The sequence below is a fragment of the Eublepharis macularius genome, chromosome 6 (genome assembly GCF_028583425.1).
Source record: "Eublepharis macularius isolate TG4126 chromosome 6, MPM_Emac_v1.0, whole genome shotgun sequence".
Lineage (NCBI taxonomy): Eukaryota > Metazoa > Chordata > Lepidosauria > Squamata > Eublepharidae > Eublepharis > Eublepharis macularius.
This window is the reverse complement of record NC_072795.1, coordinates 113,241,754-113,258,224: the sequence shown is the minus strand read 5'-3', so window position 1 is coordinate 113,258,224 and position 16,471 is coordinate 113,241,754. Positions and strand designations below refer to the sequence as shown.

The window sequence follows — 16,471 nt, the reverse complement described above, 5'->3', positions numbered from 1 at the left end:
GCAAATCTGTTCTTCACATGGTCTTTCATTCTTCGGGAATATTATTTAGATTACGTTTTGGCACTATGATTCTTTTAGTGTTTCTTTTCAGGTTTATTCTAATTATTAAGATTTGCAATTCATGATCTTTACCTCAAGCAACTCTTGGCCTTGTTTTAGCAGACAGAATAGAGCTTCTCCTGCTTCCGATTACGTAATCTATTTGGTTCCTCTGTTGGCCACCCAGTGATTTCCTTGTATACAATTGAATGTTTGGTTGCCTGAAGCATGTGTTTGCAATGAACAAGTTGTTGGCTTCACAAAATTCTATACATTGTTCTCCTGCTTAATTTCATAATCCTAGTCCAATTTTTTTTCCTGCTTCATCTCCTACTTTTGCATTCCAGTTACCTATGATTATAAATGCATCTTGTTTAGGTATATGATAAATTTCTTCTTGGAAACTTGCATAAAAGCTTTCCATTTCTTTTTCTTCAGCATCTATAGTTGGGGCATAAGCTTGAATGATATTAATGTTGATAGACCTTCCATGAAATTTAAGTGATATTATTGGGTTAGACGTTGCATTATAGCTCTTGATTGCTAGTGTTATGTTCTGTCTATTAGAACAACACTGCTTCTTCTGAGTTTGTTATTTCCAGAATGAAACATTTCATAATTTTCTGATTGAAAATGTTCCAAAAATATCCTAATAGCAATTTTTAAATAAAGTGTATAGCAAAGAATCCAAACCACATAGATTAAAGTATATATAATGATACTACTGAATTAATAAAAATTGCCTTTCTATTTTGGTCCAAAGAAAATCAATTCCAAGTGCAATCTGGAGTAATGTAGTAGTGACCACTGAAGAAGGCCATAAGGCCAAAAAGTGTTTGGTCAAGGCCACATAATATGTTTGAGAATTCTGTATGATATTTGGGTATTCTTTCAGGTACACAATTGAATTAGCACTCAAGTTACGTGTACCTGACTAGGGCAGAAGATGATTTCAATTGAGGCCTCTTAAGTACATCTCTGCCTTCAGTTACTGATATTAATTAGAAGTAAGTAATTTGAATAATTTTTTTGCAAGATATACATATTTTCATGTCATAATTACAATATTGTAAGTATAGTATGAAATATAAAAATGAAAAAAAAATCCCCCCCCCACCTTCTGTTCTTTTTTAGCATTATCCTAACTTGGTCCTATATTGACTAATTATTGTAATATTGCATTGTGTGGAGCTAACGTGTAATAACTATGCTTGACCACTGAAGAAGGCAGTAAGACCCAAAACGTGTTTGGTCAGTGTCATGTAAGGTCTCTGTCTGAGATTTCTGTATGATTTTAATCTGAATTGTTGGGCTTGTAATTATTTTTGAACTAATTTGTAATAAATACATGTATTCTTGTATATTGATATATATTTATGTCCTATTTTCAGCAATTTTAATACAGGGCACTTTAACTTGGATTCATTTAACCTTCTAGGTTCTTAATCCATAATTAATTCAGACTTGAACTTGGTAGCATTTGAATTAATTATTATTATAAACAAGGGAAATCAGAAGCACACCAGAATGAAATGAGAAATCTTGAAGCACAGATGTAATTCAGGGAGTACCTACCTGTCAGGATCATCACTAAAATAATACTTGACTTTTCCATAAGAGCCCACGTCATTGTCTGTTGCCTAGAAAATTAGAACAGAGAGCCATGGTACTAAGGGAAATATTTAGGAGGAACCAAACTCACATCTTACACAGAATTCCTGAATTTAAAAACATATTAAGACATGCAAGATTTATTTGTTCATTTGTTTAAGATATCTATTGACATATCTTTCTTCTGATCATCTCAGGACTCAGGAAGGGAAGTAACAATTTAAGAACAATACAAAAGCAATTTGATATAAAAAGCGTAAAAATAATAGATATAAAAATATATCAAAAACACTGTATGCCCCATCAGCAAGATATTCTCCCTTTGTCTAGGTTCAGGCTGCCCAAATTCTCCAGAATAACTCTGTCTTACACCCTCACCACATTATATATATATATATATATATATATATATATATATATATATATATAAAGAAAGAAATTTTTATTGGATGGGTTTACAAACAAACATAATAATCATTATCATTTTCCACCCCATTGCATTTTCCCCATCCTTCCCCCCCTTTTCTAATGACTCCCAACAGTTTTCCATACCCAACTTAACCTAAAGAATATATAATATAAATTCTTAAAGTCTATAATAATATATATAATATATATCTATATAATACATACTAATCTAGTCTATTTAATTGTATTAACTATCTTAATATAATACTTATCTAAATTAAGAGTATAAAAATTATATAAGTATATAATAGGTACATATACTAACTAAAAGAATATATATACTATTCCTTAAATACCTATTATCTATATTATAAATCTATTACTTCTATTACATCACTAAAATATCATATATACTCCCTATTACCTATACAACCTTATTATTCAACCTTATGACTTCCCATATGAATATACTATCTTACTCTTAACTTTATAATACTATAATACTATAACTCTATACTAATCCAATAGAATATAATAATATACCCCCTTTTAACCTTAAGTAAGTTTCTATCTCCCCCTTAACAACTATCCAAAGACCACAATTTCCCCTTCATGTCCCATTTTTTCTCCATATATTTCTTGAATTTTTCCCGGCTTGATGTACATTCCAATACTTCTTGCTCTTTCAATTTCCTCGTTAATTTGTCCATTTCTGCAATATTCAGAACTTTCAAAATCCAGTCTTCCATAGATGGTATCTCCTGAGTCTTCCACAACTGTGCATAACACATTCTGGCTGCCGTAATCATATAAAATACCATAACTCTGTCCATTTTATCAAAGTCTTCTAGGTTCATGCATAATAACAACAATTCTGGGATTTTAATTATATTCCTTTGTAAAATATCCGACATAACCTTTACTATATCCCCCCAGAACTGTTTTGCCTTATCACAAGACCACCACATATGATAGAATGAACCTTCATGCTGTTTACATTTCCAACATTTATCAGACATCTGACTATTACCATTGGCCAACTTCTTCAGTGTTAAATACCATCTATACATCATTTTATAAACATTTTCTTGCACTGTGGTACATGCTGAAATTTTAACTGTATTTTTCCATACCTTTTCCCAAGCTTCCATTGAAATTTCCCTATTACACTTTATTGCCCATTTAACCATCTGAACTTTAACAACCTCCTCCTCTGTGAACCATTTCAATAATATCTTATATATTTTAGAAATCATTTTCTCCCCCCCCCCACCGAAGCAAGCAGTTCTCAATCTCAGAGTTTTGTAGCCTAAAACCATTTTTCCTTTTGTCTTTCTCAAACAAATCTTTTACCTGCATGTATTGAAACCATCCATATTGGAATGGCAATTCATCATTGTCTTTGAGTAAATAATTGTTCTGTTTTATCTCAAGAATTTCTTTATATGTCAACCACTCTTCCCCTGCATATTCTGTTCTTGGATTTACTACTTCTGCAGGGATAATCCACATTGGTATAATCTCTTCCATATATTTCTTGTATTTGGTCCATACAGCAAACAAGCTTCTTCTTACATAATGATGTAAAAACATAGAGTCTGCTTTTACTTTGTCATACCATAGATATGCATGCCATCCGAATAGTTTTTTATATCCTTCCAATGCTAACAGCTTCAAATGCTTCAATGTCAACCATTCCTTTAGCCAGTCCAAACATACCGCTTCATGATATAATTTAAAGTTTGGTAATTGTAAACCTCCTCTGTCTTTTGCATCACACAGTACCTTCATTTTAACTCTGGGTTTCTTTCCAGCCCAAACAAAGTTTAATATTGTTCTCTGCCACTTTTCAAATTGTTTACTATCTTTAACAATAGGTATTGTCTGTAGTAGAAACATAATTCTTGGAAGAACATTCATCTTAATTACTGCAATACGACCTAGCCATGACAAATTCATTTTATTCCATTTAATCATATCTTTATCTATTTGTTGCCATAGCTTGTCATAATTATTCTTATATAGATCAATATTTTTCGCTGTCACTTCCACTCCTAGATATTTAACTTTGTTCACTACTTCACATTCTACCTTGTCCATCAACTCCTTTTGTTGTTGTTTAGTCATATTTTTGCACAATATTTTGGACTTCACCTTATTTACAACAAATCCAGCTAAATCTCCAAATCTCACCCTCACCACATTATAAGCCTACAGAATGTCAAATCAAAATGCTGCTGGCAAGAAGTAAAATAATGAATTCCGTATCTTTTGTGGTAGGGTACATCTCTGTTTCTTGCTGCTTTCTGCTAGTTAATACTTAAGAGGGAAGAAACAGCATAGTTCTCAAATTTGAAGCAACTCAGAAGAATGACAGCCAAAACAGACGAGACACCTGATGCGTGGAGGACACATGTCAGTTTCCCGCAAGGTTCCATGGGAAGTGTAGTGAGAAAGAACCTCTGCCAGGGAAGAGAGAGAGAATCCCTTTTCTCCCTAGCAGAGGTTCTTTCTCTAGGCATCTTGTCTAGTCTGCTTGGCTCCCTCTCCCTGCCGCCAGCTCCCTTTGCTCCCCTAAAAGCACTCCGCAGCCAGAGGGAGCTGAGCGTGCGGGTAGCGGCAAGAGGGAGCCAATTGCACTGGCACTGGTCAGAGGGAGCTGGCAGAGGTGATCGGCTTCTTGTTCCTCTCGTCCCTGCCAGTGTGCTCCCCTAAATGCAACCAGAGGGAGCTGAGCATGCTGGTGGCAGCGAGAGGACCAAGGAGAGGAGAGGATGGAGATTTGTGGGAGGGCTCTTCCACATGCATTGATACAGGATAATCATGCAGAAAACCTGCATTAAAAATAAACACAGCCCAAAACCAGTCTCACAAAAAATGCTTTAAAAATGGAATCACCATGACCCACTCATGCATGAGAAACGATGACGTGCAATGAGTGAGATAATTCGCCAAAGTACCATTGGTAGACCATCCCATTAAGGACATGTGAAAGCAGCCCAAGTAACACTTATTCTACTAAATTTCAGTATTTCAGAAGCAATTTAATAGAATGACTATGTGTACTATCTATATCTTGAACGCTGCCACCCATTCATCCTATGCTGGTGACTGCATCTTGTAGAGAGCAGACATAGATATTACACTGTGGTGACAATGATGTCAGGATGTAAGCAATCTAGTGGGCTCAGAATGGCCTCTGTCTGGATCACAGTGGGTCAGACATACCACTTTAATTCTTTTGTGGACAAAAAAAATTCCACACTTCACTTTGTGATCAGGTGATTTGCATTATGCTCATCAATTGAAGCTGTAAAGAAGCACTCTTCAATTATTCCCAGTTGTTTCCACAAAAATCATGCAGTTGGAATCAGCAAAAATATAGTCACTTATAAACTATAATCCACGTCTATGTTGTATTGTCGAAGGCTTTCACGGCCGGAGAACGATGGCTGTTGTGGGTTTTCCGGGCTGTATTGCCGTGGTCTTGGCATTGTAGTTCCTGACGTTTCGCCAGCAGCTGTGGCTGGCATCTTCAGAGGTGTAGCACCAAAAGACAGAGATCTCTCAGTGTCACAGTGTGGAAAAGATGTAGGACAAGAATAAAAGAACATGAAAGACACTGCAGACTTGGACAGCCTGAAAAATCAGCAGTGGCTGAACATAGCCTAACTCAAACAGGGCACAGTATCTTATTCCAGGACACCAAAATACTGGACAACACTTCCAACTACTTTGTCAGACTGCACAGGGAAGCCATTGAAATTCACAAGCATAAGCAAAACTTCAACAGGAAAGAAGAAACCTTAAGAATGAACAGAGCATGGGCTCCAGTTCTGAAAAACACCAGGCCAACAAAACACTCCACACCCGACAATAGCCCTGCAGAGAAGATTAGCACATCAAGCACCAATCCATATGCAAAAGAACCTTCTCAGGATACAGTGAAGCCTCCCGCCATTAGCATTCCACACCCTGGGAAACTCTTACAGAATGACTCAGCTCAACCCCACCCCTCCTGAGTAGATACAAATGACCTACATCTTTTCCACACTGTGACACTGAGAGATCTCTGTCTTTTGGTGCTACACCTCTGAAGATGCCAGCCACAGCTGCTGGCGAAACGTCAGGAACTACAATGCCAAGACCACGGCAATACAGCCCGGAAAACCCACAACAGCCATCACTTCTATGTTCTTTGCATACACAGGTACTAGCATGAAAAATGGGCCAGAAAAAGCCCACATACACTAAGAAAGAAAACCGAGTTAGACAGTCATGGAAGCCCAGGTGCTTGAATTGAAACTTTATGGTCTTAAATACAAGGAAAATAAAACTCCATATACAGAGGGAGGAGCATAAGAACTGAGATTCTGCCGCAGAAGAAGGCTGCAAGAGAAAACAGAAAGGCTGGGAACGATTGACAAATAGGAACATTAAGGGTGACATTTACACAAAGGAGCTTGTTCATTTATTCAGGGTCACTCCAAAGACACATCACTGTTATAAAGAATCCTCACTCCACTCTTCCCAAAGTGGAATTCCACAGCAGAAGGAAATATAGAACAGTTTCATCCATGACTGATCCATGGCTGTTGATAAATGCACAAATCTTTTATGCTGTATTTCCAAGATACAGAATTTAAAGGATGTTGTTTCCTCCTACTTTTCAGATTATAATTATAATTATAAGATCTTTTGCAGTACTGTTGTTTTCTGTAAGCTGCTTAGAGAAAGCCATCAGCTGGTCAGGCAGGTGAGAAAGTTTTAGAACAGGCAAGCCGAGTCTATTTTTGTCCTTAGCTCACACCATAGAAAATGCAGATTCACTGCCAAATACAGGGCATGATTAGTAAATAACTGGTGAGATTTGTATCAATGTCCTTGTGTCACATTTGCACAAAAGTGTAAAAGAGCTGCTTGAGATATGTTCTAGAGTTCCTGCTAGGAAGTCCCTGGCTCACCTCAGTGATCAGGTGACCTTAGGCAAAATATTATGTCTCTCTGGGCCCACCTATAATGTGGAGATAATATGGACTGGCTTCCCACAGCTGTTGTAGGATTGCTGGGATAATGTATGTGAATATTTGAACACACACACGCAACTGATAAGTACTACTACAACTGGATTGTGCCTTCACACAAACAAATTATTCTTTCTGCATAATGTCATTTTTTCCCTCTGATCATCCATTGGTTCTGTACTTTTTCTAGCACCTAGGCTAAAATCATGACATCTAGCTCTTGTACATTTGTATCCAAAGTAATGCAAACTTAATTTGTGGTGCCACTGAAGACACCTTTGGGAACTCATCAATTGCCCTTTAAAAAAATAATTGGTTGACATATATTGGTTTTACATATTCTGTAAGAATAAGTAACAGGTATATGTAATGAAGAAGCATTAGCTGACTATTGAACTGAAACTTTTTAGAGCATTTTTACAGCATTTTAGAGTTTACTGGGGCTCCTTAAACTTACATTCCTTTGAAAGACTAGTCAAGTACTACAATACATAACTATTAACCAAAATATAACCATTATCACCACGTTCTTTGTAGTTACTAGCTTAGACCCAATGCGGTATTTCTGTGGGTAAATGGATTCCAATGGTGATAGCAGTGGAGGAATCCTTGAAAGATGGCCATTGGGCAGGAGCAGTAGTGGAAGATGAACCTGGTGGAGGATCTTTCACAGACAATGGCTGTGACACTTCAGTAACCCTGGTTAGCACAGAAGGCAGCAATGGTAAACATTTCTGATAACCTCTTACCTTGAAAACCCTATGATGAGAAAACCCCAAATGAGAGAAGATACAGTACTAAAAGACAGGACCCCCAGGTCAAAAGGCACTCAATTAACTACTGGGGAAGAATAGAGGGCAAATATGAATAGGGGTCTTAATGATGGGACAATTCAAGTTGAAAGGATGTCCACTTGCTGATGTGAGTAGATGCAAAAGGAAAAGCTGCTCCAAAGCTGAGCAACATATATATAATTAGGAACATGGAATGTGAAAAGTATGAATCCAGGTAAGTTCAAAATCATAAAATGAGAAATTGGGCTTTTAAACATGGTGATCCTGAGTATACGTGAACTAAATGCTCCAAAGGATTAAAACATTTTCAGTCAGAAAATTACAAAATGTTTCACTCTGGAAATGACAAACTCAGAAGAAACAGTGTTGTTCTAACAGTGAGACAGAACGCAACACAAGCAATCAAAAGCTATAAAGCAAAATATCATTTAGATTTCATGGAAGCTCTATCAACATTAATATCATTCAAGGTTATGCTCCAACTATATATGCTGAAGGGAAAAAATGGAAAGCTTTTATACAAGTTTCCAAGAAGAAATTTATCATATACCTAAACAAAATGCATTTATAATCATAGGTGACTGGATGGAATGCAAAATAGGAGACAAGTAGAATCAAACATTGTTGGAAAATTTGGACTAAGATTTCAAAATGAAGCAGGAGAGCAACTCATAGAATTCTGTGAAGCCAACAATTTCTTCATTGCAAACACATGCTTCAGGCAACTGAATGGATAATTGTATACATTGAAATTACCAAATGGACAATACAGGAATCAAATAGATTATAGAATCGGAAGCAGAAGATGGAGAAGCACTATTCTGTCTGCTAAAACAAGACCAGGAGCTGATTGTGGTATAGATCACCAACTGTTAATATCAAAAAATAGAATAAAGCTGAAGCTGTAGACATGGGCACAAACGGAAAAAAAACTCGAACACCTTGTTCGTGGTTCGTTGCCATCCATGAACAACGAACATGGATGAACATGACCTGTTCCCGAACATGTTGTTCATTGTTCGTGGGGGCCAGAACCCCACCCACCCAAACCCCCACACTTTGCCCCCCTCCCCGCAAACCCACTTACCTGGCCCCTTAAGATCCCTTTAAACTATCAGCTGGCAGGCAGCAGGGTGGAATTCCCCCTGCCAACTGCCAGCTGATAGTTTAAAGGGCCGGGAGAGTAGTCGCACAGCCAGGCTGCCTGCCCAGTGCAAGAGAGGTGAGGAGATTCTCCTCATCCCTCTCACAACCAGGAGAATCTTCCCAATGTCCAATACCCACCAAATTTGCAGGGGATATAGTCGGCACTGTCCTCTGAAGAACCCCCAGTTTCAGAGAGATTGCACCCCAGGAAAGGCATGATCCATGGGTCTTCCCCTTTCCTGTCATTTTCTGTTTACAGTGGCAAAAACTGGACTGTCTGCTGCCTGGAAGATACTTTGAGAGTTAACTTACAAGCCAGAAGGAAAGCCAGAAGGAGTTCAGAGAGAGTTCAGACAATCCTCCGTTCCCAGGGGAATTGATTGCAGATGCCAGACTGTCTGGCTTGACAAACGGAGGACTAACGCAACACATGGCACTTGCAACGACCACCTGTTCGTTGGGAATGGGGCCTCACGAACAGCTTGTTAGAGAACAGCTGATTGGGCTGTTCATGGCTTTTTTTAGTTCGTATTGCTGTTCGTGCCCATGTCTAAAGAGAAGTACTGAATGAATCATAGTGCCAAAATATAGTCTAAATCAATGCTTCCCAACCTGTGAGTCAGGGGGACCCAAAAGTGGGTCACAACATCTCTAAAAGTGGCTCATATGCCAGCCAGCCCTAATGGTGGCTCCTGCCCTGTGCACCTTTTCTCTTTCTCTCCTCCTTTCTTTCCAGCTTCTCACATTCTCACTTTGACCTCCCCCTTTGTAACAATAATGAAGGGGGGGGAGCTCTCTGAAAACTAATAGCTTTACAATAGTAGTTGGAAGGGGGGAAATCTGGAGAGTAGATGGGAGATTTCAGCGCATGGAAAAGGGAGAGAAGTAAAGAAAGAGGTGTGTGCAAGCATAGGCTCTCTCTTGGCACTGCTGTTTCAGCAGCCTCTTATCCAGTTTCCTGCAATGTCTCCCTGCTCTCTACCTACTATGGGAGATGTACTGTACTGAGTAAAGTAAATTTGGACTTGTGGCTACCATTTTAAAAGGTTGGGAACCACTGATCTAAATAACATTCCTGAAGAATGTAAAGACCATATAAAGAACAGATTTGCATTACTAAGTTTAATTGATCATGAACCAGAAGAACTACGGGCTGAAACAAGATACTTTATTAAGGAAGAATATGTAAAGACTATTCCTGTAGCTACAAGAAAAGATAAGTCTCGATGGATGACTGATTAAACTGTTAATATTGCTAAAGACAGATGAGAAGCAAAAGTAAAACTTGACAGAAATAAGAGTCAGAATTCTAAATGCAGCTTTTCAGCAACTTGCACACAGAGACAAAGAAATCTATTATAATAATAACCATCAGTGAAGAGAAATAGAAGACAATTACAAAAAAGGAAGACCAAGAGATCTGTTCCACAAGATCCAGGATATCAAGGGGAAAATCAAAGCTCAGATAAGGATGCTGAAAGATCAGCAGGAAAATACATTATCTGATCAGGACAAAATAAAGAAAAGTTGGAAACAATACACGGAAGAACTATACAGAAGAGATAGAAGGATGACAGATTCCGTCAAAGAAGAATCTTTTGATGAACAGCCTGCAGTTTTATAAAGAGAAGTGAAAGCTGCACTCAAAACAATTGGGAGAAACAAATCTCATCTTCCCCCTATTAAAATGTCCATTTGTTTTTCAACTGCATATAAATGGAGAACTGAATATAAACCTCTTCTTTTCAGGAACAAATTAACAATTTTTGTTGCTTTAGATTCAAAGAGCAGTAGGACCATCTCCATAACTATTGACTAGAAAGTGCTGGTATTCTAAAACACCCTCATGAACAAATGTATTAATATTAGAAAGAAGTGCCTTTCCTTTTTACTGATTCCATGTTTAGCAATGCCTTTCTAAGCAAAGTTATACCCTTCTAAGCTTATTGACTTTAACAGATGTAGAAGGGTGCAACTCTTTTTAGGTCTGTAATGTACTATAAGTTTTCCAAAGCACAATTTATTATATTCTTAATTGTGTTTTGTATGTTAGGATCAGAATTTCCATTTAATCAATCAATCTGAGAGCAATTGAAGTTACCCACTTTCTATTTTGGATGCCTCCCTCATTTTTTATTTTTTGCATGTCAAATCATTACAGTTAAGGAGATAAGAGGAACCAAAAGCTATTATGAAACTTGTTATGGACTTCTGGCATAGTCCTTTGGTTTTCTATACTTGTGGTGAATGTAAGAAACACACTCATGAACACACTCTTCTTCTGTTTCACATAACAGATGGAAATCAATAGCAAGGTCTTGAGGCTGTGATGGTCTGGTTATATCAGAGTCGCCTGAAATTGAATGCCCTGAAGATGGAGGTTCTGTGTCTGGGTCGTGGGGCGATCGAGCTGGGGACCCAGCTCCCAATCCTTGTCAGGGTACTATTGAAACCTTTGCCAACAGTGAGGAGCCTGGATGTGACCTTGGATGCCACAATTTCAATGGAGGCCCAGGTCGTGGCTGTTGCCAGGTCTACCTTTTTTCATCTTCGACAGGCCAGGCAACTGGGGCCCTATCTTTTGCCCCAGGACCTGGTCACAGCAATCTATGCAACACTCACCTCCGGGTTAGACTACTGCAACTCACTCTACACTGGGCTGCCCTTGGGCCTGAACCAAAAGTTACAGCTGGTCCAGAAAGCAGTGGCACGTGACAGCTAAAGAGTGTGAATTAAGAAATTTCCAAGCCATAGATATACATAACAATTGCTGTTTTCATTTGTTGCCATGATTTTCTGGAATGGTAACACAAATACAGGATTCTTGAACATTTTGAAACCCCCTTTCCAGAAAAATTTGTGTAGTTTTTCATGTTTGTGTGCTTACTGTCAGCAATGCAACAGGTATCTTGTTTTTCTTTGATTCTACTGATTTCCCAGGCAACGGCATTTCTCCCTTCCAACTGGATCCTTGCAAGAGTTGAGCATAGATTGCTCCCACAGAAAGGGAATTTCCCCCAAAAATCCAAAATAAGAGAAGGAAGTGCCTGAAGTGGAATTCCTTAAATATGCAGTCTGTCTGTGTTGGGTAAGGTCTCTGAGGGGACAGATCTCTTGGGCATTATGCCCATCACCAAGATTCACCTGGGGATGCAAATTAATGGGGGATTTGTCAAGAACTAATTAAGGACAAATCCCAAGAGGTCTGGGCTGGTAGAGGCAGCAAGGTATTATTTGGATTGGAATAGCATTTAGATGTTATCTTTTTTACTAGAGGTGTGCACTGAGAAAATTTCTGTTACAGTTTTGAATCTGGGATCTCAGAAAAAACTCTCTTTCATTATCTTTTGTTTCAGGTGGGCCATACCCATTTCTGATCCATCCATTTTCATTATCATGAGTTCTGCCCCATTGTGCATGCAAATCAACTGTTGGCTGTGAGTGCACAGAGGCACACTGTTCTTTTCTTCCCTCAGTTCTCCTATGCCGCTGCGACTCCCACGAGGACCAACCATGGAGTTCACAGCGGGGTAGGAGGGAGGGATGTGTGTCAGCACAGAAGAACTTGATGAACAATAGTTACAGGTATGCACAACCCTGTTTTCATCGTCGTTCTTCTGTGCCTCCACACGAGAGTACCAAGCTGAACACAATGAGGAGGCGGGGTGAAACTCCAACTCAATTTTATTAAAGAGACAACTTGAACTGCAAAGCATAACAAGAGCGATTAATAAAGAGCAGTAAGAATAATAAGTTCAACAACCAATACTCTATCAGAGTATCGCCCATAGCAGAACTCATAAAAACAGTTCAATATAATATAAGTCTGTACAGTGAAGAGTGCACAGTAATATTATACCATGTTATATATTCTGTTTCCCTTTCAGGAAAACAAGGATTGGAGAACAGCTCTAGCAACTGCAGCATCTTGGCTCGCATTCACATCTGCAGCATAATGCTTCACAAATGTATCAGCAGAGGACCACGTTGCTGCCCTACAAATGCTAGTGACACCCCTGAGCAAAGCAGATGCTGCTGCCTGTGACCTAGTAGAATGAGCCTTGAGAAGTAATGGACATTGTACTCCAGCCAAAGTATACGCCTTCACAATGGCTGAGACAATCTGTGAGTCTGTGAGGACGCTTTCTTCCCCTTGTCAGAGCCCCCAAAACAGACAAACAGATGTGGGTTGTCACGAAAAACCTTTGCCCTGTCTAAATAAAAAGCTAAGGCTCTCTTAAGATCTAACGTGTGAAGAGCTATTTCTCTCTTAGAAACCGGGTCAGGAAAAAACACGGGTAAAGACATGTCCTGAGTTAAATGAAAAGCAGTCACTACCTTCGGTAAAAACTGAAGGCATGGTCGTAAGACCACCTTATTAGTATGGAACTTTAGAAAAGGAGGGTCAGCCCTAAGGGGTGCCAACTCACTTACCCTCCTAGCCGAGGTTACGGCTACCAAAAATACCACTTTATAAGGCAACAAGTCAAATGAACATGTTGCCAAATGGCTCAAAGGGTGGTAACATAAGCCATGCCAACACTAGTGATAAAGACCACTGAGGCACCAGTGGTGGTACAGGTGGGTAAAGGTTAAACATCCCTTTTAAAAACTGGCGGGAGCTCACATGAGAAAAAACAGCGTGGCCCTCAACCTGCTGGTGAAAAGTAGAGATAGCTGCCAAATGCACCTTCAAGGAGGTAACCATTAATCCCTGGTTTTTCAATTCACACAGATAAAAATCAACCTTAGCGGGCACTCTGATGCCACCACACCACACCACAGGTGTTGTAGAGACATTGAAAACCCAGGAGGGGAAGAAGGAGAAGGAGCTGGTGGGATCAAACTCAGCTCTGTCCCCTCAGCTCTGATCTTTTATCTTTCTTTGAATTTCAGAACGAAAAAGACCAGAAACAGAACTCTCTTGCTAGGCTGCCCCTTGTTGCTAGGGTCACCAGCCTACAGGTGGTATCTGGAGATCTCTTGGAATTACAACTGATCTCCAGGCAACAGAGATCAGTCATCTGGAGAAAATGGCTGCCTTGGAAGGGTGAACTCTATGGCATTATACCCCAATGAGGCCCCTCCCCTCCCCAAATCCCACCCTCTCCTGGCTCCATCCCTAAAATCTCCAGGAATTTCCCAACCTGGACCTGGCAACCCTACTTGTTGCCATCCCCTCCACCCTCCACACACACAGGCATCAGTACAGAAAGGTGTGACTGTACTAAGAGGTACCTATATCGGGGGTTTGTAAAACTGAAGCCCTTTGTTCAATTTGCTTGAAATTTATGGGGCTATAAATTAGTGAGAGCTTTGTTCTATGTGAAATTGGTGCTATGAACTTTATATACAACTGCTCCAGATCCTCAAATGGATTCCTCATTGAAAATAATTGTCCCAAAACTTCGGAACCTAAAAAATCACATAGATTCAAATCTCAAATTGGTAAAGTCCTACCCAAAAAACAGCAATCACAGTAAAAAATAACCCCCCCCCCTCCCTGCCGAATCCTGGATCTAAAATTATTTTTAAAAAAATTTTGGTGCACACCCCATATTGACCACAGCTTTTCCAGGAGTGCTGGCATGGGAAGGTTAATGCATTAGGAAAAGGAAGTAGACAAGAAGGATTCTCACTCTGAGCAGAATTTAAGACCTTCATCATCAGGATGATGTCCTTGCAAATCTTTCAGAGCAGTGACAGATTTCACAACCTGGTCATGGCAAAAAATAACATCAACCTTCCCAGCGAAGTGTGTAAAGCTCACAGTGTCATTCTTGGTGAGCAAAGTAAGATTTGTGGGTGTTTTAAAGTCTTAGAGCTAATGAATATATAAAATATGCATGAGTGGCAGCAAAGGCAAAGGGGACAAATTTGTATTTTAAAATGAGAAAGAGAGAATAAAATCCCAAACTATCTTGTATTTTAACTTTTTTTCTAAATTGATTTCTGCCTCAGCTTTTTGGAGGTGGATGGATGTGAGAAAAAGTAGAGTCAGAAACGCTTTTCATTCCCAAACTCAAAAGCTTTTATGAGTGACATGGAATTAAGCCCTCCTGCACAACCCTCTTGATTGATTTATGCATGGCCTTGCCTATCCTTGAAGAGACCAAGACAAGGATGCCACAAAGTGGTGACTCCCTTTCTGTTCTTAGGATTACTGATGGTGATGCAGGCAGATTGCATAGGATGCAGAAAATAGGATAAACAGATAAAGACTGAGGCAAGCATATAAGGAACAAGGAAAATAAGGAAAATAACATTAGGGAATCAAGCTACACTTTTAATATCCTTCCAGCTTAGTCAGTGACACGTTTGCATCACTTCTGGCTCAGTAGCATTATTTCAGAACACATGCTGTTACATTTAATTATATCTTCTGTGTAATTTTTCATTTATCCGTTCAAAAATTAAACCTTAATTGAAACAGTCTGTTATTACAACTTAACAACCCTGTAAAATCTCTTTCTGAATGATCAGTTTTACATGCATTCTTTATGTATACATTATGCATACACTACTGAGATACATCTCTAAAGATTTTCCCTGTCTCCATAATTCTAGTTATTAAGACCAGGTATCTCAGGCAACAGAATAACTACATGTTTTGACAAAATCCATTGTGATTGTGAGTTTCAGTGCACAACATGTAAATTATATCGGTTTGTGAGAAATATTGATGGCTGCATGTTGTTGGGCAGCATCTCATAATTCTGAGTCTCCTTATCGAGATAAATTATTTCCCACAAGCCCATTTCTACACACAAGAATATTCAAGCTGAATTAATTGTACATAGCTACCAATTAACCAATTAGAGAAGTTCAGAATTCTGAGTATCTCTTGTGTGAATTCAAAGATGTTAACATGAGGAAATGTCAAATGCCATAGGCATACCAATGGTATTTATATACCTAGGAATACAATAAGGCTTAGGGACAGGTCAACTCTCTTTACATTTTGATTTTGCATGATCATCTGATACTATTTAAATGTGATTGGAATATATTGCAAAATATTCCAGCAGTCCGATTTCTTCCCCCTTCCCCCAGCAACTCTACTCTTTCCTCCTCCTCCTTTAATTCAACAGTCTTCTGCTCAGTAGTACTGCTGCTTGGTTTGGCAGGGCTTGCCCAGTAGGATGTTATATACCTATCAATTTGCAACAGTTCAGCCCTTTGCAGCAGACTTTCCAGGTGTTTACCCTGCCCTGCCAGCTGGAGGCTGAGAGAGTTGCAATTTCCTCTTGGATGGGTTATTGTCACAGCATGCCCTCACAAAACCAGACTTCAATTTTCATTGGCTCAGAACATGATTTTGGGAAAAGGTTACTTGTACTCCTGGCCCAAATGTGTTCCACCTCATTAGGGAGAAGGCTAACGAGCTGGTCATGCAAGATAGCAACTTCCTCATGTTCAATTCTATACTTTCCTTTGGCAGATTGTAGT

The 16,471-nt window shown here is 39.0% G+C and overlaps 1 protein-coding gene across 1 annotated transcript in view; it reads right to left on the bottom strand.

Moving 5' to 3' along the window:
* CDH23 (cadherin related 23) overlaps positions 1 to 16,471 on the bottom strand; it is an 819,524-nt gene that overhangs the window by 273,048 nt on the left and 530,005 nt on the right. Inside the window, exon 16 of the mRNA XM_054983948.1 lies at positions 1,615 to 1,679. Within this exon, the coding sequence (XP_054839923.1) occupies positions 1,615 to 1,679 (65 nt within the window). The remainder of the gene's footprint in view (positions 1 to 1,614; positions 1,680 to 16,471) is intronic.